Source organism: Chroicocephalus ridibundus, chromosome 8, assembly GCF_963924245.1.
Source record: "Chroicocephalus ridibundus chromosome 8, bChrRid1.1, whole genome shotgun sequence".
Classification (NCBI taxonomy): Eukaryota; Metazoa; Chordata; class Aves; order Charadriiformes; family Laridae; genus Chroicocephalus; species Chroicocephalus ridibundus.
Genome location: NC_086291.1, coordinates 19228786 through 19253111, shown reverse-complemented (window position 1 = coordinate 19253111; position 24326 = coordinate 19228786). Strand labels below are relative to the sequence as shown.

Here is a 24326-nt window from a genome sequence, read left to right as displayed (position 1 = left end):
TAAATGGGACATAACTTGGTATTGAGCTTCCTATTGCTGTTTCAAACTTATGAAAAACGTTCAATTTCAAACTCTAACTATATGATAATATACAGTTAAGTGAAAAATGAGAGGAAATAAAAAGCCATTTTCCATTGATAGTTGATTTGTACGGATTGTCATTTAGTTTCCTGTCCCTTGCTCTCCACATTCAAACTACAGGAAGCATGATTTTTAGCTTAATCTAAGATTCATGCCAAATGCTTTCACTTTTTCTTGTTATAGAAGAGACTGTTTTAGGTTCTTGTCTCCCCACCTCTGTAGGGCAATAAATGAAGGAAATTCCTGCTTGAGATTCTTTAAGGTTATTTCATTGTGTAAGAAAAACGATATTTTAATTTTAAAGTGAATTGAAAGAAAATAAAAATTTAAAGTAGAAAGAGAAACATTGTTATGCTTGTTAAGCCAAAACCTTGCAATGTTACTGGCTTTTTTTTTTAATACTAACTGGGTGTACAAGAAACCAGGGTGTCCTATGATTACTATGTAAGGCATATGTTACAAGTGTGAAGGGCTAGCCTCCAGCAGAGCAGCAGACTTGGCATACCTACAGTCCTTCTAGAAGTAGGTTCAGTATCTAATTTTACTATATAGGGGTGCTACCAACTTAGATTTGGCTTGAAATGCAGATAAGAGCAGGTAGGTTGAATTGAAAAGACAGTACTGCTGTGTAAATACATGAAATAAAGCTATTTAAGATGTTACTGATATAACAACTTTGTATTCAAAACTGATGAAGAAAATTTTTCAGTAATCTTTCAGGTAATGTCATGGAGCAATACAGACAAATGTAAAGTTTTTCTAGCGCTAAATACTTCTAAAAATTCCACCTTGCGTCTCCTTAAATCTCGCAAGTTTGTTGTTCGGGATTCCATTAGAAACTGATGTTTGGTTTTTTGTTGGTTTTTTTTCTTCTTCCTGAAAACTGAAATCATGCTCTAGTTTTATTTCTGTTACTGCATCTGGCGAGGTAGCAATATTTCTACTTGAAGAGGTGTATAAAAAAAAAAAGTATTTGGATTTTCAACTCCCCGATTATTTTTTTTTTCTATGCAGAAAGAACTGGTACATTATTTCTGGAGCTTGTATTTTTCTGTGAAGGTTAGCTTAAAGTACGTAAGCAGAAATTAAAATTTTTGTAGCAAGTTGCATCTCTTATCACCTATATGGCAACTGTTTTCCGTCACTGGTGCGTTACCATTACGTTTTTTCCTTATTTTATGTGACTACTGCTTCTGCAGCAAGGATTTAATTTAAAATTGTTTCTTGAAACACAGCACTGATCTTTCTAATCAGTTTTGCTAAAGAACTTACAACATAAGATTTGTGCCCCCACCCCAGTCACGTCTTTCCTACCATATTGGCTTCTGTGGTAATTATTGAGAACATGGTCTGTTTCAGAGGTAAAGCATCAGTGCCATCTACAGCGACACTATTGACTCATCTCAGATACCAAAGTCAAACGAAGCCAGTTTGTCCTTAGCTTTCAGTTAAATACATGTAATCCTGTGGGTTTGGCTTCATTCGAGCAATTGTGCGGCAGAATTTAGCAATTATGGCTAAACTTTGGCTGCCACATGATGGCTTCCTCTGAAATGGACTCCACTGATTATAGATGCTGTTAATTGGATCCTGTAGATGATGTACCTTCATTACAAGAATCATTTTTAAAAACAAACAGCATGTTTTCAAGTAGCTACTGTAGATGAGCTTTGGCATGTTCAAGTCAGTCTCAACTGAACTGTCTAATGAAGGATGGTTAAATAATGTTAGTTTGAAGTACATATTAAAATAACTGAAATATTGAAACTGATTTACAGTAACTACAGTTTGCAGTGTTACATCAGTCTACCATAAAAGTAGGTGTACCTGAGCCCAGTCTGTCTCTTCCCCAGAACTATTTGTACTCCATCTGAAAGTATTGCTCACTCAATATCTGTCACTGTTTTCTCTCTGTGGTTGTACCAAGCTGCTGACAATATATTTTGTTCCCTGAAGTCTTGAGGACTTGCCTCATGAAACAAAAATAGGGAAATGTCCTTATTTCTTCTCCAGACTCAAATTGTCTATCATTTATAGGCAAACTTAAAGGTTAAACTTACACCAGGAATCTGATTGTAGGTTACGGGCATTAGAATTTTATTTTAAACTGTCTTGCAAATTTTTGTTGTGTACTGTGACTAAAATAGCTAGACTTAAATGAGGTTGAGAATATCTGTGCTTTTGTGGTTTTAAATTTATTTTTTTTAGACAGAATGGTGAAATAATTAACCCTTGTGTAGCTTTGCTGTTTATATACAAAGTCAAAAGTTGAAGCACGAGCTGTTTTTTTGTTACGTTGATACTTTTTCTTAGTTTATAATATAACACTTTTGGAATACAAGACAGCTGTTTTCTGGACATGGAAATTGATAACAGCACATTTTCAAAACTACACAGTTGGTTTTTTTAGATTATTATAGTTAAGAATTTATATTAGATGATTCCACAATTCTATGGGTTAAAATTAAATTTGTGTTCTGTAGAATATGCCTTATCAATAGGTATATTTCACACAGCAGTGTATTAACTTTTCCTTACTTACATGATTTTGGGTAAAAGCAATTCATAGTCTTTAATCAACTGAAACATTATTTCTTAGCTTCAATCTGTTACTTTTTTCAGAGTAAAGAAGAAGTGATGGCAGTACGGCTCCGCGAGGCAGACCGCATTGCAGCTGTAGCTGAACTCCAACAGCATATTGCTGAATTAGAAATCCAGGTAACAAGTGATGGCATTAAATGTGTAACTTGATACTGATTACTCTTTGTACTTTGTGTTTGTTTTTTTTCTTTTCCTCCACGTCCTTTCCTTATTAACCTATTGTGACTACAAGGCACTGCTTTGGAAAGTGGGATAATGCTATATGGCTGTACATGCCTCCTCTATAAGCAAAGGCCTTAAATCTATATTATGGGCATACTTAGGAGCTGTAAATAACTGCTTCTGTACAGAGCTGTAAATAATTGCTTTTGTACAATAACCATGCTACAGGCAACACTCTTCTAAACTCTGCCTTTTGTATTTATTTTTTGTCTTGTAATTAGTAAAAATTGCCAATTAATAGGTAAGATTGAAAACATCCTCTGTCCAGAAAAAATGCACACATTTTGATTCCAGCACCCATTCTTGTCTGTGCTTACTCTTCTGCTATGACCAGTATTGGAGGATTTGTCGTAAAACTCTTACTCCCTTCACGTAAATCTTGAAAACATAAATGTTATTTACTGCTACCATGTGACTGTAGGATCTGAAAATGCATCCTTTGGCCTTTGTGTTGTTCCTTATGCTCTCAGTTCCTTTTAGAGCTTTCACTGTCTCATGAACTCACTACTCCTTTGAGAGAACCATAAATGACTGTTCTTTATATTTGCTTGGCTTTGAGAAATCACGATGTCTTACTGTAGTCTGTCCTTCCTATACTCATATACTGTTGTCCAGTCTGAATTCTGCTGCGCCCATCTGCAAAGACTTTCTTGATTATTACTGCTAAGTTACAGGCTAGTGATTTCTCTAGTTTACCTTTTTTCCCTTTTAAACTGGTATTGCTAGTGTCTGTCTTCCCTCTGAAATCTTTCCTTCAAGGTGATGACTTTACTGTATTGTGTCAAAGCCTTCTTTTCCCTATGATTTCTCAACTACTTGCATCTTTTTAATCTCTTCGTATATGGAATGTACAAATAAATTCAATGGAGCTTGCATAAAGAATTTTCATTTTGAATATTTTTCCTCTAGTGCAGCAGGCACTAAATTTATTAAAAGATAAAGCAATCATTTCTTTTAATAATGTAATGCTTAGATAATGCTGTGATCAGTACATCAGAAATACTTAGATAAGTACAGTAAGCATTGCATATGAATTGTTTATCTAGTAAGATAATAATAGAATAGCTGAGTTTAGGTCAATCTTCAACTCGTGCGTTAGCGTTTTACTAAAAAAAATTGTAATATTTTAAGGGTTACTTCAAACAATGTGATTTTTGTACGTTAGGAGCCAGTACTCATTTTGCATTATTTTTACTTTAGCACAGACTTTAAATGCCATAATTGATTGACTGATAGGGGTCTCTAAAAAGTGCTCCGGTCTTGATTTTATGAAATGAAGAAATGGTGAATCCCATAATGATCAGGTTTTTTTTCTGATAGCTTTCACCCAGTTAGAACTGTGTTCATTTTTAATGTAAATACATCTGAGTTGGTTTTCTGTTGCTTGACTGATCAAATCATCAGTGCTCAATCATTTTATAGTGATCTCCTGTTCCCTTTCCATATTTCTGCTTAAGCTATGGGTGCCAGAATTGCATGAAGATTTTTGTGCTACCTTGTCATGAGATAGGTAAAAAGTTAAGTGCAGGAAGGTAATCTGTTTCATGACTCTGGCTAATACCACCAAAAATTACTCTGTCCCTGTTTTGTCATGTATTGCACTGTCTTATGTTTGGTTGTTTATCCACATCATCTCTCCTTCCTTTTCACAATTACTACTTTGCATGATGCAATCTTTAGTTATGTTTTTCCGTTTTTCTCATGTGCTAGGTGGCCTTGTTTCTTGTTTCCTAATAAACTGCATTTCAAGTTCCAATCCTTTTGGTGTTCTCAGATGATCACCTGTTAATGACTTCTTGATCTGTAGTCTCTTAGTAAGATTCTTGATTTTTCTGCACAAATGAGAATGGCTGTACTTTCTTTGTATACAGTCTGAAGTCATTCTGTGGCTGTGTTTCATGTTTCTAATTTAATGTGTTTGCCTGTTAGGCTTTTGCTGAACTATTGATCTCAAACTTACGCTAGCCTGAAATACAACTTCTTCAGTTGTGACATACAGGTTTTGAGCGTTAACTGTATAAAGACATCTAAACAAAAGTGATTTAATAGAAATAAGTACCTCTAATGTCAATTTACTTATTTTTGACACGCTAGATCTGACTTAAAATGCTTTTATTGGACTGTGACAGATTTATTTTTTGTAAGATTTTTGTAAGCAAACAGATATTTTTGACCAGTGTGTTTTGCCAGCAAATATGAAACTTACGATCAAAACTTCCTTTTTGGGTACTCATGCTCAAAGGCCTCTGAAACACCTGCACCAAAAAAAAGTAATAATGGAGTCGGAAAGCCTTAACTCCCAAAGCCTGTAAACTATAAAACATGCAACTGATAATAGAGCTTAAACAAAAGCCACTTTTTAAGGAAATTTTAAAACTATATAACTTCTTCCTCATTGGAGAAAGAGCTGCTTCCTATTCTGTTCCATTCAGCTTGTCACAGGAATTGCTGTGACCTGATGTGGGGAGCAGAGTGCCTTTTAATCTGGACTTGCCTTCATGACTTGAAATGCAATATTTATGATAAATACACTTAGCCAGTCTTGGAGCGTAGGTGTCAGTCTCAAAGTAATTGTGCTATTAACACAGAGCATCACAAATAGGTCTGCTTGTCATACTGTTTCAAAGCTGATAAAGATGAAGGGAGGAAGTTAACTTACCACATAACCTTCCTTTTTTTGAGGGGCATGGTGCTTTTCTAAGAAGCTCTAGGGATTCAGTGCTAGGTCCACATGGTCCATAGCAATGCTTAACCTAAATTGTGCAGTTTTCTTTTAAATGTTCGTGTAGGTGTAGGTGCAAGACACTGTTGTTAAATTTGTAACGCAGAGTATCACTACTCCCACATAAGAACTGCTCTGACGTTGCACGCACAAATGCTAGATTTAAATCACGGTTTCTGGGTCACTCTTAGTTTTGGTTAGTAATGACAGAGAGGGAGGAGGAGAAGATAGTTCTATCATTTAATAGTAGATGTAATTCTGCAGCAAGATGTCATTGTATTATGGTGATAGGAAGTTTTTTTTATATATTCTGAATGCCATCTTATCTTGGTCAGGCATTCAGTTCCTGATGCTAAGCTTTTTAACTTTTGTGTAAGCATATTGAAGTACAAAGAATAGTCGAATACATGATGGATATTCTTAAACAAAAGAAATGTATGAGTCTGTTCCTTACCAAAAATAACACTAAACTGAAGTGTAACTGAAGTTTAACTTACGGTGCATATACCGAAGCCCCAGAAGTGACAAAGAAAAATCATGAAGTCATGTATAAACAAAGGTTTAGTTTTGTCAGCTTTCTCTTCCTCTTCTATCTTCTTATTTTTCTCTCACTTGCCAGTTCAGCTTATAAAACCCTTGAGAAGTGAACATGGCTTGGAAGTATTTAGCAGGCTTCTGGGCTTTGAGCAGGACATTTGATCAAATTACTAAAAAATGAAGGATGGATTTTGGATGGCTGGGCTTCTATTTTTTTGTAGCTCCACGCTGGGGAGAAGCTGTTCTCTTCAATATGATACATTCTACTTTCTCACAAAGGCTAGAGGTTCGCATGCTATAACTAAATGACTTGTTTTGGCCAATCAACATGCACAGTCTGACCCCTTTTGTCCCATTGTTTTGTAAGATATAGCAGGCCAGGACTAAGGAATGGATATTGTCTCTCGTTATGTCTATAGTCAATCAGCAAAACCTTGGGTTTGTTTCCTCAGGGAATCAGTCTTTCTTGTTTTAGCTGAACTGGTCTGATAGCTTCAAACTGCAACAAGCAAATGCTTTTAACTTCTTAATATAAGCCTTTAAAACCCTATTGCTTTTAGCTTGTGTGTGCTTTCCTAAAGCTGCCAAGAAAAGTCTACCAAGCTTCACTACACTTCTAGCCTAATAGCAAGAGCTCCTTCTAATGGCATATGAGCAAATCTGTTGGTCCCTTGGTGGTGTTTCGTTTTGTTTTGTTTTGGTTTCCAGGTTAATCCCTCGCCCTCCATTTCTGTTCAGGCTGGTGACTTGTAGCATCCTCTTAAAATTATCTGTGTCTGGTTTGAGTTGGGGTTGAGTGTGCTTGTAATGTAGAAAACTGTTCTTAGTTTTTGCTTTAAACTTACTCAACCTATCTATAAGAATTAATTCTTCGTTAGGTTGATCTGGATGGGGGGTAACATCACTTCCTTTTGATGTGTTTCCTGGCAGATTCCGAGAATTTTGTCACATTTACCCTATCTCTAACCATGTCAAAACTGCTTTGAGAACAACTGTAAAGGAAATCCATGATTGTGCTAGTTCTCTCCCCCACAGTTTAAACTTTTAGCACTGTTTCGTTAGAATGAAGCCTTTCTATGACCTCTGTTTAATAACTTTTCCAAGTACTGACTGTTAAGTAAAGAAATTGTTTCCATCTTTTCAAATTACAGGAAACTTTTTTTTACTCTTATCAATAGTGGTGTGTGATGTTAGTGATGTGTTTTTTGAAAGTCTAGAATGAGTCACTGTAAAGTCACTGAAAGGACACTAGTTACCACATTTACCCTTCTGAATAAACTTCATTTACATTTTTAATGCAGTGTCTTTTGCCACAGAGTAAGAATTTAAAAGCCTCCCCTGAAAAGAGGCTGAGACAGATTGTTACCAAGTAAATATTTCTAAGTCAGAAGAAATCAACTAAGGGTGTTAGGGAAATGTCCTACCCTCTAGATGTTTCTAGTAGAGATGATATGCTGTTATCTGAGGAACAGCAAAACCATAGGTTTTGGTTTTCTGTGTTTTTAATTTTGCAGTTATTAAAGTGAAGACAACCCTAGATGCTTTCTTATTATTTAAAATGGCCTATTTTCTTGTTGACATGTGTTTCTTTTCCTACTCTGATGTGATCATCAAGAGTGTTTCAGAAAACTTTGCTTGTGCTTCTCTTGGGATGAAACACCTGCAACTCAAATTTGATTACATGGATCTTCTGTGTCTTAGACCTTTCTTGGTTGAGCAGCAAAAGCAGGCTTCAGGCCTCCAGTGTGTTCCAGGTGGTTTCCAGTGATTTATTTATTATTTAAACGTGGTTTTATCATGACTATACATTTGAATTTTTTTGGGGGGGGGGGGTGTGGGGGTGTGCAGTTTAAGATACAGTAATGCTTTCAGGTATTTAAGATCAGCATTCTTTGAAGCAGTCTGTTCCTGCACTCTTGTGTTACCAGCTGTGCATCCTGGTCCTATGCTGATTGAGTTTGGGAGGTCTCCACGTGCTCAGCAGTTCTCAGTAGGCATCGGGTGTGTTTCTTGAGACTGGCTGCTCCTTCTTTGGAAGGTACAGAGAAGAGTTTTTTTTTCTCTTAGAAAGCCAAACAGAGGAGGATTTAAGTATGATATTACAACCATGAATCTCAACTGATACTTTTTGGTGGGCAGAATGTTTCCTTATTCTAAGAAGCAAATTTTTGGGGAACAGATTTTTCTTCTCAGGTGCACTCAGTGTAGTATGCATGCAAGTATAGTCACTCTAGTACTTTAGAGCAGGACGAGAGAGATGAGAGCTTCCCAAACTGAAGGAGCCTAAGTGAGTTCTGTTTTAGCAGCTGATTTTTTGATCTGTAGGGCTCATTTCCTGCTTCACTGCCTGTGCTACTCCCTCTCTATACATAACCTCGGAGGTAGGAGGTTGGATTGCGAACCGGCTGCTTACACTGTTGTCAAAAGTACCTTTTCCTTGAGCAGAGGTGATACCTGCCTGGCAGGGTGTTTGTTTCCCTGATACAGGGTTTTCTAACCCTGTTAGTGCTGATGGAGCTGGTCTCTTGGAAGAGACAATAAGACTGGGGGGAAGTTATTAATCTTCAACAGCAGCAAAATCAAGAGGATGGCTCTTTAATTACAATGTAACACCAACTGACATTATTCTTCTAAAAACCCTTCTGGGAACAGGAGGTAGGTACTGCAGTGGTGCCAATATGCAGAAGCAGTACCCCAGGGAAACTGATGTAGAGATTCATTCACATATGACTGCGAGTTGTTTTTGGTGCTGTTTTTTTAAAAAAAAAAATTCCTAGATTTCATAATTTGGCTAGCTTTCATTATTTTGCTGTTCTGATTCATACTCACGCTTTGCTTATTGATATGTTATCTGGCTTTTTCACTGTATATTTATTTTAAACTTAAAGCTAGTATTTGCCTAGAGATGAGCTATTCTTTGTGTCGTGACCTCCCCCAATACCACAGATTTTCTGTAATAGTGCTCCCCCTCAAAAAAAAACCAAACCAACAACCCACATCCTATGTATATAATCTTAGATTTAAAAAAAAAAAAACAAACAACATGAAGAGAGATTAATACTTGCTTATGCTATTCCTTTTAAAAGATGTGATGTTCATACCTTAAAGACTTTTAAATTATAAGTGGAGTCTTAACATTGACTTTTGAACCAGTACAGTTGATCTGAGTGTTTTCTTCAGAAGTACAAAACTACTCAAGCACAGTAGTACAAAACTATTCAAGCATAGTATAAAACCAATGCAGAGTGAAATGCCCAGTTCCTACTGAAGTAAATGCTACAATAGAAAGCATTCAATAAATTAACTCAAGCTATATTAAAGTAATTTAATTTTTTGTTATGTCAGTGGGGCTGTCTAGTAACTTATGAGGAAGCTAGAGCAGTTTGCAGCCAGAGCATGTAAAAATGTAATATAATGGAAGTAGAAACCTTAATCTCAGTACTTGAGCTTCCATCTGCCCTAGCTTGTTCTTAGGCTGAGGTGTCTGAGGCCGACGAGACTTAATCCATACAATAGTGATTTCTTCCTGCCTGAGCCTAGAAACCTTTTCAATATATACTGTTGGACACTCAGGAGGAGAAATGAATTAATCTGTTCTTTAGAGGGTCATGATACCTGGAAGCAAAATGAAGGATGGCAGCAGTAGAACAGGAAGAATGAAAAACATGCATCCCCAGAGAAGAAAATGAATGATGGAGGGCTAGTAGTTATTCCTGGAAGATTATCATCTTCAATTGCCTTGCAGTACATCAACTAACTAAATAAATGCAACAGCCATATCCTGCAGATAGTGGGCTGAAGATGAAATCTGCAAGAATCCATCAGTGTTATTGTCTAAGGTCTTTACCTTTTGTTTCAGTTCTATTCAGTACCTCTTCTATCTTCATTTTTCAATTTCTGCCCCACTTCCATGTCACTCGCAATCTAGCTAATTCCCTGTCCCTCTTTCTTGGCCAAGTTTAATTCAGATGCTGAACTAAGAACAAATGGTAACTCTGATAACAATCTCAGTTGCCTCATGACTAGGTCAGCCTCAAGAGTTAGAAATTATATCTATATAACATGGTATTATATTTGAAACTGAAACATTCAAGCTGAAGCTGCTCAAGCTTTCTTAACTAAGCTACTAAATGAAACATGAACATAAAATATTTTGTGCGGTTTCCATGTGTGTCGATAAATGTTTGGAGCATGAGTGTGCTTGCTGTCTCTGAGGCATACAGATTAGTGCCAAAGCACAGATTAATGTAATCTAGAATTATGATGTGCAAGTGGGAATCTAACCTGCATGGGGGCAGAATATAGGGTTTATTTTGCAGTGATGGACGTTTTCACCATCTCAAGATACGTGCACACACACACACTGACACTACTCCTTAAAAGAGACCCTAGGATCATATTAAGATCACTTGATAAAAACAGTAAGAAATAGGTTTTTATGGTAATCAGGAAGTAATAGCTAATGTGTCATACAATCTAGTGTAGATTGAGAAGCAAATCTAGAACTACAGAATTTTTTTGGAGAAAATACCAACAGATAGTAGGGAAAGCTGTTTATATTGATTCCTGTAACAGTAAAAGGAACTGCCATGTCGAAGTTTTTCCTGTCAACAATTTTTCTTTTTGACTTCTGTCCAGCTGCCCTAAAGAAAAACTAGTGTTAAAGAATACTATTAACAAATTTAACATGCTTACATTAAAATTCGCCTTTGATTAACAAATGCTTCTCAGAAGCGGGAAATGGCTAGAAAGTAATCTGAACTTGATGCAAATACAGAATGTGACTGGAAAATGAAACACTTTTGCAGATCATGGTATTATTTTGTACTTGTATGAAAATAAATATACGTATTCATGAGAAATATCAATATCTTCTCACAGTTTTAAAGAATGTTGGGCAACTTAAAGATCATATCCTGGCAGATAAAACTACTTTTTATAAAATGTTTTTGTTCATTTGAAAAATATAAACTTTTAGATGTATACATATTTATTCTAGAAATTAGATGATTTTGCTAAGAATTAAAAAATATTTTAATGCTATAGTGTCTGACACCTGCATATTTTCCAGTGGTTTGCTACTGCACCTGCATGAGTGTCTTTTAAATAACTAAATTAATGTCACAATCAACTTAGCTTACTAAAAAAAAAAAAAGTAGAATATATCTTTGCTGTCACTCAGAGATGAACAGCAGCTATGAAGAAGGCTGATACCTTGTCCTAAAATTTCTCTGATGTCATCCTTCCAATACCCACTGTAGACAGACTTTGTAGCTTATAGAACATGGGCTTATTTAGTTAGCTAGAAATATTTGATTTCTGTTGCAGCCAGTTAAAAGGATCAGCTTGTGTTTTGCTCTAGTTTGCTCTAGTGTTTTGTGTGTTGCAAGAGGAAGTTACAGCATGATTTTTCTTTGAAAAGTATGTTTGTAGAAAATGACATTGCAGGGTTCCTTTTTTGTGCTAAATGCATTTTTTGTGAATTTTTAGCTTTGCAAAATCTGTTAGTTCTGGAAGGAAAACTGAAATCTATTTGTTCTTTACTAATAATGAGGATCTTACAAGCCAGGCTTATGCTTTACAGTCAGCTCCAGCTTGTTGGAGCTCAAATCAGTTCTTCATGAGTAAATTTAAATGTCAAATCATTCTGTGCATTAACTTTCCAGTGTTATTTATGGAATAAAAAAATCAATAAAAACACTTAAATATAATGATAGTGCGTAACTCCCAATATGGTATACTCTGTATGGTATACGCTAACAGCTTTCAGCTATTTGTGCAGTGCCAAACTTAAGCTAGCAAATGTTACTGCTTCTGCTGTTCGTTTTTACTGACTTAACGTGGGAATGCCTGTTTTGTGTCATCTTGTGCACCCAGTTTGAATGTAAGCTCAGATATTTATTACACTTTCATTTCAAAAGGGATATAGCACTTATCTTCCATTTATAGTAAAACCTTGCCTTACTCTTGTTTTTGATACTATAGTGTATGATTACACAGTAATTTGGAGTGCATAGAACAAGAGACTTAAATGGAAAAGTCAGGGTTTCAAACAAAGGGAAAGGACATAGACAAGCATTTCTAACATATATTCCTGCTACCACAAGAGATCGGGTCATTCTCATTGTCTGGAATCGTAGGTTCTTACAGCAATTAAGTTTTTTTTATATGCAGATATAGACAGCATTATTTTTGGTCTTCAGGTTATGTTGCTTCTGTTTTGGCTTCTCCAATACCAACAGTCATCCTTGTAAAGAGAGATGATGGCTGGGGGGGCAGTTTAACCTATTTAGGACAGGAACAACTAGTAATGTTGTTAATTTTGTGTTAATTTCAGCCATAGGTTGCCTTGGAAACTAGGTTCAATATAGAATTATGCACTAAAGGATCTTGTGCTGCTCATGTTGCAGATTCTGTGAATTAATAGTGAATATGTCAAAGTTATTTTTCGAGTAATATTGTAATGCATATCTTGCTGCAAGAAAAACAAAGTCTGAAATTAGAGAAATTGCTTTGAGATTGCCAACACTTGACAGTGCTCAAGGTTGTTCTCTTCATGCAGCAAAAGTGTTTGGAAGGTGGTATATTGTCCCTCCCCCCAGTGTTTTAAAAGAACCTCTCTGGTAAAGCTTTTTGTCTTGTATTTTGAGGAATAGTTAACACCTTTCATTCTAAAAGGTATTTAAATTCAGTTTGCAAATGACTTTGAACTTGCCTGTTGTTGACATTAACTGTTTGCTTTCTTCAAGTATAAGTAAAACTTCTGCAAAATGAGCTACAGGTATTAAAAACAGATATTCCCATTATATTAGTATTTCTGTAATACATTGGTTGTATGTGACTTACAGTCAAGGTAAAGATTTATATAAAATCAAGGTGCTCTGTCCTCTAAATCTGGTGGCTGCTTCAGAAATTACTCAGCTGTGAAAAAAACAAACAAACAAAAACCAAAACAAAAAAAACCCAACACTGCTCTTGACTTACTAGTACCAAACTGAAGATGTGGGCTACCTTCTCCATCAAGGGTAGTTATTTATCTCAGATCTGCCAAATTATGTTCAGTCACACTAGGATTCCCTTTAGAGACAAGCTGAAAGTTAGTGTAGCAGGCGTTCAAGTGCAGATGACACCTTCTTGAGCATTTTGAAATTTAGGAGCTGCATTTGGTTGTGAGGGAAATCTCACGTTCCTCTTCATCTCTGGCTTTTTTTACTTGCCAGTTTTTCTCTGTACCTCTCACAGTATTGGTGCTAGGGGACATACCTCTCTTCACTTATGGTCTCTGGAACTTCCATACAATAAATTCCACAATATTTTAGGTGTTACAGTTTCTTCTTTTTAGGGGAGGAAAAGCTTGTCATATGTACTGTTTCCCAGTGCATGTTCTACGATGCAAGGAAAACATCTTGTTTACTTGTCACTTGAAGACAAAGTGAAATTCCTTGTTACTAAATGAAAACTTTACATTGGTGAAAATAATGTATACTAAAATATGTTACATATATTTATAGTATTCTGTAGGGATGCTTTACTAAATTGCATATGCAACCTCATGTACATTGGATGCGAATTCCACCTGTGAAGCTTTGTTAATTTTTCATGCTGCTGCACAGAATCCTGCCTGTATTATGGTTAGTATTGAGAGGGTCAGCTTGGTCTGAGCTACTGATGCCCCTAGATACCTGCTGTAACTTCAGTCAGATGATAAGTGCTGGGTGGTGCCTGTAAATAGCTTCTGTTCACAACAAAAATATGCAGACACTTAAAATATTTTTTTAATATAGTATATCCATTAATAATTTGAGTAAGATTCTCTTTTTAACCAAAACAGAAAGAAGAAGGAAAAATTCAAGGGCAGCTTAATAAATCTGATTCTAACCAGTACATCAGAGAACTGAAAGATCAGATAGCTGAGCTGCATCATGAGGTAAGTGATAAAATACTACTGTCTTTGATCACTTGCACCTTTTGTCCTATCTTTCATTTGCAGCAGGTTTTGTGTAGCTATTATGGCTTCAGTACCTGATTTTGCCAACATACGTTACTTTAAATGGATGCAATACAACTAACTCCTATACATTAATCTTGCCCTTATCCTGCGATGTAAAAGAACAAAAAATTACTTAGTTACATGATTTGATGTTAAATGAGATAAGCATTTCTTTTCCATCTTGTTTTTTCCTTAATTTTACGAGTTGATCGTATTTCACTGTGGTGCATTTAATGCATTTGGAGCTGTGTGCATGAAAATAAGCCCCTTTATGTCTTTATTTGGTACTACTTTTAAGGCTATTTTAGTTAGAAACTAAACTGCATTTGTACAAGTCTAAGAGTCAGTGTGTAGATTTTTTTTTTTTGCTTCTTGCCGCTGTGAGGATGAATTTTACGTGGCAGTATACTGAGATTGCTTAAAAAGAAAAAGGATGCTTGCTTAATATCAGTTAACAGATTTTTAAGTTTTAAACTGCCAAAACCTTCAACCTATGAAATTTCTGTCTTCAAACTTCCTTGGTCTAATAGTTGTAGTAACTTTCTGTTAGTTAAAAAGATAGAAGGTCCTGAAATCAAAATGGCTTATGTAACTTCTGTGCTCACTGGCTCATTTCAGTTCATCCTGCATTGTGAAGAAATATCTTTACCTAATACTACACTGTGTGCAAAATGCTCAGTCATCTTTGCATTGTACTCTGCTTCTGTTTCCATACACGTTCTAATACACAGCTCTGATAGCGTTGCTTAGAAGTGTAGTATCATAGAGCAATACAACCTAATTATTTGTTTGTTGACTTTTTGCTTTTGTTAAATGAACACATCCTTTATTTAAGCGTAGGTAGTGTTTTCATAACAATCTTAGTGGATTAAACCTTCTAGGATCAATCCCTTGAGAGTTATTATAACATAGTGGAGGATCTTGGATTGCTGTCTACGCTATAGATTGAGGGTAGTCTCTAGGGCCAACAGTCCAGCACCTTTACCAATCATTAAGCTCACTTAAGTATAAAAATCAATAACCTGGCAATTCCCATTAGAGGACAAAAACTAGCTTGCTTTGTTCCTTATGAGAAAGTAAGTGGCTTGTAGAATTCACATATTTTGCATTATGAATAAATAAGGCACTGTACTGACTTTTTCCTCTGCTGAGTGTAGGTTTAAAAGCTAAAAAAACACTGCTTTGGAGGAAAAGTAGAATTACTGTTGGAAAGCTGTTGCATAATTTTCTCTATACAAGCATTTGTCATATGCCTGACTGAGCAACTCAGTTGTCATGAGGGCATGCAATTGTGTATGTGTTTAATGTATATAAGTGTATTTGAAAAGGTTTGAATGAAAATGAGGTTCGGTAGCTCACAGAACAATGGTAATTCTGAGTAATACCAGTGATTCCTAACAGTTAAGTCTGGACAAATCTTTACTAGCATTTCAATTTCACTGAAAGAAAATATCAGCTAGGAAGAACATGAATTTCAACAACAGTAGAGTTTGTGTAATTCCACGTAGAAAAGCACTCCTCTTCCAGATGTGTGCTGCTTTGTAGGTTAATGTTTAATTTCTAAACTAGGTAAACACTATAGGAACAAAGTATCTCATTCTAGGATAGATAGAACCAGTAGGAATAAAGTCTGTATGTAGTAGATAAATTCTACCTTGGCAGCATTTCTGAATGATTCCTTACACAGAGTTTCTTAAATCCTTGATTGCTAATGACTTTTTTTCTCTTTATTGTTATGTATCTATATGTCTAGTTTTTAAATAAACTTTGGAGGTAAAGTAATACTTCATGCACAATCCTTTATTTTGAGCGTAACCCACTGGGCTGATTTTGAGATAATGTAAGGTTAAGTTTGAAATGTATGTACTATTTATAGGTAAGTTGGTGCTAATAAAAAAGTCTTGGATTAACATAGCTGTGAAGTAAAGAACTCTGCTTCCAGTGTTCCACGAAACAGCAAAATCTGAATAAAATGGCAACAGGCATAAATGTTTGCCCTCAACTGATAAATGTTAGGATTAATATACTTCAGTCAATACCAATTAAATAAACCAAATTTTTACATCTTCACTGAAGTGTCTTGTGTAGATCCATTAATGACCATGCTCTTTGCTTTTTGGCTAGCTGCTTTTTGAGTCAACTTCTGCAAAAGTTAAAAGAAACGTTACAATTTGCAAATTCATCTTCCTGAAGATAGTGTGCTGGTGTCTGTGACATGCTGACCACAACCTCCCAACTGGTTAACATGTAAAAGTCACTGGTAAAGGAACAGAGTTCTTGGTGTGACTGCATGGTTGCCATCTAGTAAATTGTAACTACAGAACTTTAAACTGGACATAAATTAATGCAGAAGTTACAGTTTAAGGTAGGGGTGGGATGGGTGTGTGTGAAACATGATTAAATGTCTTTGCATGGCTATCAATGTTGATTCTGCTTATTGAACTTTTTTTTGGTCTCCAGTACTACTTTTTTACACAAGTTTACATCAAAAGAATTGCAGGTTCGCCATCTGAAGGATGGAACAAAATAATAAGTCAATCCTATACTGAATATAAGTAACTGCAAACTAAGTCCTTATTCTGGCCTTCTGATAAACACTATTTCATGTGTTTGGCCAGCAATCTGAATGCATGGGTTTCTGTATCAGTGGAACCTGGAGGAGCTAGAGACTTTAATTCTATGGTGTGATATGATCCATCATATGGTGATGGTACCAAGATGTGGCAACAGCACAATCCATCCTAATTGCAGAGTTCCAGTGAAAGATCTGTTCCATCAGTGTTTGCAAGCCAGGCAAATAGCCAGGGACAGGGTAAACCAGGAACACCAGAGAACGCAAAGAGAGGTCACTGTTGCTGCTCGAGGTCTAAAACTGAATCCTTTCCACTAAAAGGCGGTTACTGTGACACAGGCTGCTGCTGTGACACCTCTTGACTTTGTAGTGGAGGCAGGTTTGACACTCAGATTTCAGATACTTAGAACTATGCATATAACTTAAGATGATGAATTTTATTTTTAAGAAGTTTTGTTTGTACTCTTAAGAACTTCCAGCCAATTGCCCTTTGTTGTAATCTGAGTCCATTAATTAATTTTGATCTGCCTTTTCTGAGCTCAGATTTTGCATGCATCTTAGAAACGGTGCAGCTTGCAGCCTAAAGGATAAAATTCAGCTGCTTTATTACTCATTTGGGAACAGTAATGTTACAGTCAGCCTTCAAATCATATTATAAGAAGGCTTATTCATAGTAAATCCAAGTTGTTGTGTTCCTGTTACTGAGTAAAACTGCATGTACTGGGAACCGGTAGTATGGCATCCAGAACTGAACCAATTAGGCACATTGCTATAAAATTACAAGGCAAATTACATAGAAAAAGATTATGCCTTTTTTCTTACCTTTCAAATGAAGTAAAATAACTATAAATGGAATTACTATACTGGATTTTTGGCCTGTTCTAATAAGATACCTGCCTGATTCTTCTAATACCTAACCAGTGGATTTCTGTAGTATGATAAGCTGAATTGTATATTGACTACTTCACAGTAGGTCTTAAACTTGTATTTTGATTAACACTTCAGGAGAGCAAACAGACAAAAGCTGGAACTTTAAGAACACGGTGACAAGACTTGTGTTGTAGACTTCTGCTCTGTGCACACCATTTTAGATCTACTAGCATGCAGCTCTGTGCACAGACTTGAGTAGCAAAATATCACTTAAAATCAGAATATTTAACATAATTTACATTATTACGTAAAATGCTGAATTCATACTTAAATTCCTCAGTGCTAGCCATAACTTCACTCAGAGTTCACATACATCTAAATCAATTATTATTAACTTGCAGTTTTAACTTTAGTAAATATGTCAGTCATTTTTATGGTCATTCCCTAGAAAGTTAGACAGTTATCCTTTAATCTTTTACACAACCTATCAACATTTGAAGAACAGCTGGCATGTAAAGAAGGGGAGACTCAGACTGCAGTATTTCTAGTTAGCCAATAGCTAATCCTGTGATTGGCCTTATTGGCTGAGTTGCTTTATTGGGTGCAGAGTTGTTAGGTGCTTATGGCTTTACTGTTGAAGTCTGAAACTAGTGTGAAAACCTGTAATTTTGAGGATTGTCACAGATTCAAACAGGAAGTCATGACGTAAACTTTCAGAGCTTTTAATATGCACTGGACCTAGGCACTCGCTTGCCTCTTCAGAAATATGTGTCCCATGACCATTTGTTCTTTTAATTAATTGAAATCTTTCCACCTATCTTTCTTCCACCATTTTCCTTCCATTCTTAAAGCTATCTCTACCACATTCTTAACTTCTAGCTTAGTAGGAATTTAACCTAAAATGCTTTTCAGTTGTGCAGCCCCGACAGGCTGCAGCTTTTGTGCAGCAACTTCTGTTTCTCTTGTCAGTAGGTACACAAGCTTGGTTGTCCTGCGTCTGGCACGAGAGAAATAAGGTCTGGTGAGCACTGCACTCTGTCACTTGACCTTACAGTTAATGTACTTTAACTGCTGTTAACATAAATGGCATGAGTGTACAGGCACTGCAAGATTTGTAGTGTGGGTTACATACCGCTCAGGCTGCACAAGGAGTGCTAGTACTTCATGGAAGTTGCCTTTGACTACACACTGAAGTGTGAAATGAAAGCAATTTTTGTGAAACATTTTTACTATTCAAGAGAGTATCCCGTGTCAGGAGATGGTCCTGAAGTAAAACAGTTTTTGCATTTGGAAAAGAGTATGTAGAAGGTTTGGACTGTTACAATTTCCCATTAAGTAAAGTTGAAGGTTTAAGAAAAACTGACTAAGATAAATCTTGAACTAGTTACTCATTTCAACATAAATCACATGCTGGGGAAAAAAGAAGGAGGTTCTTTGTAGCTTGCCACTCTTTACTTTTAATTCAAACTGAATGGAATTAAATGATTTATAAACTGCTAAGTTCTGCATTTCATGCACTACCCCACTGTACATGCAATCACTTTATATATATTACACAGCAGCTGTCTCTGCTTCCTGTTGGATGTTGCAAGGCTTGTATGTGTTACCTAGATTACAGGAGTGGTACAAAAGATTAGAATTGACATGCTTACCCACAAACTACACTGGCAGACCACAAGACACCTTTGGAGACAAAAGCAAGTGGTTTCTAGTCTTACAGACTTTGTGATTTAGGACTGAAGTGCTTAAGTTTAAATTGTATTTCAAATGAAACATTGTAAAGTTTGTCTTTGTTGTACTGGTAGCTGATTTTTGTGTCTCTTGGAATGCTTTAATGAGTTTGGTTTGCTGTTAAATTGCAGGTTCTTATGTATATTACTACAGCATTTCAAATGTAGGTTTGTTGTAATCTTGACAACTTTCATACTAAAAGCTAAATTCTGCCTAATATGCATTCAAGTCCACAAAAACAAGTAGCCTCCACAATTTGGGATTGCGGAGCGTTATTCCATAAGGCTATGATTCTACTGTGTATTGGCTGTCTGCATTAGGGGACGGCTTTATGACGGGGAGAAGCAACATGCAGAAACTTAGTGCTTCCTTCACTTAGCATGTATTTTTTCCTTAGAAAGCAGGAATATGGATGTTGAAGATAGCTCTTTAAAATCCATTTTTAACAATGCTTTCCTATACCTGAGGGATTCAGTAGTTCTCAGAGGTTAGTGATGTCTTTTTTTTTTTAACTAATTATTTGGTGTTTTTGACATATACATTATTCCTTATAATTCTGGCACCTCTTGGTCTTGATCTATATTCTTAGATTTAAAAAAAAATAATCCAGATATAAGAATGGACTCTGTAGAATCAAGGAGATTTGTGGAGGAGAGAAGGTGGTTTCTGGGAATTTGTCTGCAATTTTTGTCTTAGATTTGAGTAGAGCTTTCAAAAGATACTGTGATGTTTCTTTCCTATCTCTTGCCATTCCCAGGAGATACAAAAAACTGACTGAATTAGGACTTGACTGAACTAATGCTAAAAGCATAATAAACATAAAGTGACCAAGGAAGATAAAGAAGCAAAATAGCAACTTTTGAAATAAACAGACTTGTTTCTTTGTGCCTTTGCTTTTGCTTCTCGTACTGTTCTAACTGTTGTCTAGTCACCTTCAGCAGCCAGTGCAATTTGTGTCCCTAAAAGAGGAGGATCACCTAATTCCTACTCACCTACTTCTTGGTGTCTAATAACATTAGTAAATTGAAATGGTTGTGGGTTTTTTTTATACAAAGAATTTTGAAAGGGGGGGGAGTGGGATATAAAATATTCAAACTGTAAGTGGGATGAAGAAGTTTGTTCACGTCTCTTCCAGTGCAAGAATTAGAATCTTCAAATGAAACTGGAGGTATATTGAAAAAGCACTAGAGGATATGAATTTTGCAAATTTAAGAGATTAAATTCCTTTAGATCCAAAATTGTTCCACATACTAAAATCCATGTTAATACAGATTGGAAAAAATAACTGCCTAAATTCATGGGGGAAAAAAAACAACCCACAACCTGGAGATGCACAGATATCGCACATATAGTTAAAAATGGGCTACTTGCTGGAGTTTGAGAACAACATTCTGGGAAAGTACAACTACATATTTGCCTATTGTTACATTCCTTCTCAGGCATTGACCAATGTCAGGGACAGAATACGAAGCTAGTTTTCTCCTAGCTATTCCTCTGTAATGAGATATACTCTTAAATAATTACTTGAAATACTCTGAGAAGTAAGCAAGGATGAGACTGTTTGCTAACGAGATTGGTTTTGGTATTTGAATGAAAATAAAATCCTGATGTTAGTGTGGCACACTGTTTCAACCGATAGAAAACCCTCTGCAAACTGCCTATGTTAACAATATTTCAGCATGGCTGATGGAAAAGAACAAGATGACAGACGACTGGGGCATTATTATTTCACAGAAATAATTTTTGGAGGCTTTTAAAAGGCTATAATAGTAACTTCAAGTGAAATTATGGTGATTGAATTCTTATTGACAATGCAGAAGAGGGGATTTTTTAAGTATCTCCCATTTTCAGTATCTGAAAACTTGATGGCTATTCAAAGAAGTAGTGGCCACTAGATTACAACTCTTCCATTCCCACATACATATAGTTTATCTAGGGGTGGACCTGATATTATGTTTTAAGAACCTAATGCAGTCAGTAAGATTCTGATATAGGTGTTATCTCATGGTCTGATCTTGCTCCTGGTGTACTAACATTTTAAGATTGGCTTAATGAGAAGAGATATAAAAGTTAGAGATTAAATACTATGCTTTTAAAAGATTTTGCTTGTGTAAATAAAATTCAAGACACTTTAAGTAATTACCTTGAGGATAAATAATGCATAAGTTATGACCAAAGGAGTAATTGATAATATGGTTGAATTAAAGATACATTTTTCAACCTAGGTTAGCTTTCTAGGCTTTCACTGCTGAAACTAAAACGGAGAAGGGAAAGTAAATTGTAGCCATCAAGTGTGAAGGATCAAAAAAAACCCACAAACAACCCACCTATATAGGCCACATAATACAACGCCTAAATAAAATTCAATGCACTATAGTATACAGGAGGAAAGTTTAAACCATGTTAACATTTCCTTTGGTCTTAAATACCATAAACTGGTTATGGTAGGTGAGCTGTGTTTAAAAGCTGTCAAGTTATTTCCTCTTTTGTTTGTTTTTTTATTATTATTTAATAATCTTAAATCATTACGGTACAGTGGGTGGTTCTGGTCCCCAGCAGAGTTTAGTCCAGGCTGTCCCCTGAGGAGATGAGGGAGTATCTTTACAAGCAGCTAAATGATGACTCTTGCATCAGACATAGATGAGCACAAAATGATGACACTGCTTGTGGCCCACTGGACTAGCACAAGACAGATTGGCTGCTTCTAGCAGCATTCCTCACTCCTCTTTCTCTCACAATTATAGCATCTGGGCATGATAGTTGGTTACAGGCAGGAAGCGTTATTCCATTCCTCTGTTAATTTTGTTACTAGGCTTCCTCTGAGTCAAATTTAATGCTTACCAAATCACATGTCCTCTTATATGAAACACCACTAGACTACATTCACAAGCAGGGTAAATAACTGAGCTGTTGTCCACCTATTTGGTTTGGATGTGCCTGTGCTGTGTTGCAGTCAAGACTGCAGTGTGGGTACATCTTTAAGTAACTTTTAAAGCTGTGAATGAGTTGTACGTAGCTTTGCTGCATAATGAAGATAGGCAAATTAACTGGGGAAATTGAATTCTATTTAAAGTTCAACCTACTATAACTTTTTTCAAAGTTCTCCTCAGAAGACATATTTATAGGGTGACGCCTAGCAGCGGATCAGATAATATGGGCAAATGAGAATGAAAGAAGATCAGATTTATCAACATTTAGATATCTTGGAAACAGAAACAGGTAACGTTTCTTTCATCAGAACTAAGGAGAGAACAGCAAGTCCAAAAAGACCTAGTACTCTTCCTGTAAAATTTATAATTAGGTATGATGTTCTTCCACTCAATCAATTGCCAACTTATTTTTCCCTCTTTCTTCTGGAAGGAGTGCACTATTTGCTTTCTGTGTAGCATAGGCAGATGTATATTTGTCTCTGCGCAATTGTCATTTTACTTACTTGCTGTCATAAAACCAACTAATCTTTGTGGGATTTATTTAAATCAATTTTTACATTGTTCTCACTTCATAGTTATCACTAAAACTGTAATGTTTGTTAAAGGTATTGTATTAACTCTTGCAAAGCACTTGTTTCTCAATACTGACTAGAATCACATTAACGCCTTCTAATAATTTTACTAGACAAATGCTTTCAAAATATGCGGTGCTCTATAAATGTTTTCTTACTTGATAAGAAGTGTTGTCCCTGAAAGGAAATATGTTAGCCCTCAGATTTACAAAGTAAGTATTTCAACTTGTGGTGGAAGTTTATAGCACAATAAATCATGTGCTTTTCTTTTACCGTATCTTGCAAGCACAGTTGGACAAGAGACCATCAGATTTTTCCCTCCCCACAAGTAAAGTTCTTGCAAGGCTGCTGGACAGCTAAAAATGTAGTTGCTTTACTAGTACGTGTCAAAGGTACAGAGCCTCTGTGCTGCCAGAGCCTGATTTAAGTGGTTGTGGTCAGTCTGAGGAACCTGTGATGTGATAAGATAGCGTTTGTGAGGTCATGTGGTTTGCAAACACCCAATCTAATGTAGCAGCTTTTGTCTACAACAGGGTAGTTAAATATATACTGTATGCTTTAGAAAAGTGAATTGCTTTATTCCTTTAATTCAGCTTGTCCTTGAGAGTCAAGAGATGTTCTACTGGCTTTAATACCAAGATTGTTAGAGAAGTGTGAGGCTGAACAGATTGGGAGTCTTAATTCTCCAATAACTTTCTCCAATTTAGTTACCCTGCCCTTAATAAAACAACTAAGCTTAGAAACTGGCTTAACTAAGCAATCAACAGGCAGAAGCATTATTGCACAGTGGAATCACAGTATATTTTATGAACATCAGTTGTTCAATTCAATTAAATTTGAATGGGTGTTGATACTGTAATTAACACAGACAATACTACACTTGCCCAAAAAGGTACAGTTGATTCCATAATGATGATACTCCATTCCACAAGTCTTTGGCCACAAACTCCATCTTTGCATCAGGTAAGGTCGATTCCTCTCCCTTCCCCCCAGTAACACCACCATCAACAAAATATCTTCCGTCTCTCTTGAGAATGAAGGAAACCTCTAAATGTGAACAGTCTAACCAGGACAGTGATGTAGTCTGTCCTCAAACGGAATAGATATGACTTTGTTCATTTTGATGAGGGCAACAGTTTTAGGTATGAATCTTAACTGTTTCACTGCCACGACTGACAGATTAGATTCAGTGATAAAAATAAATGAAGATTGGTGATTGTTCTCTTTACAAACACTCCCTGCCCCCCGTTTTTTTTTTCCTAACTATCCTACTGCATCAAAGCTCCAGATCTGTCTTGCTGAGCAATATACTAGTTCTTGATTGCAGCACTGGATTAATATAGCTAGCTATACTTAACTATACTAAGTCCCTGTTTAGAGTTTGTCTGGATTGCCAAAGCAAGTAATCTGATTATAGATAAAGTTATTTCATTATCGTGGCAATAATGCTCTTCTCATGAGTGTTGAAGCTGCATGACCTGTCTGCTGTACTCATTAG

At 36.0% G+C, this 24326-nt stretch overlaps 1 protein-coding gene across 7 annotated transcripts in view; it reads left to right on the top strand.

The window, feature by feature from the left end:
• The window catches only part of EVI5 (ecotropic viral integration site 5), an 84315-nt gene that overhangs the window by 45222 nt on the left and 14767 nt on the right, over positions 1-24326 (top strand). For all 7 annotated transcript variants that reach the window (XR_010072310.1, XM_063344476.1, XM_063344478.1 and 4 more), the window contains 2 exons: positions 2704-2799; positions 13995-14090. Coding sequence is in view for 6 of the 7 variants with exons in the window: in XM_063344476.1 (XP_063200546.1) it covers positions 2704-2799; positions 13995-14090 (192 nt within the window). In the remaining variant the exon portion in view is untranslated. The remainder of the gene's footprint in view (positions 1-2703; positions 2800-13994; positions 14091-24326) is intronic.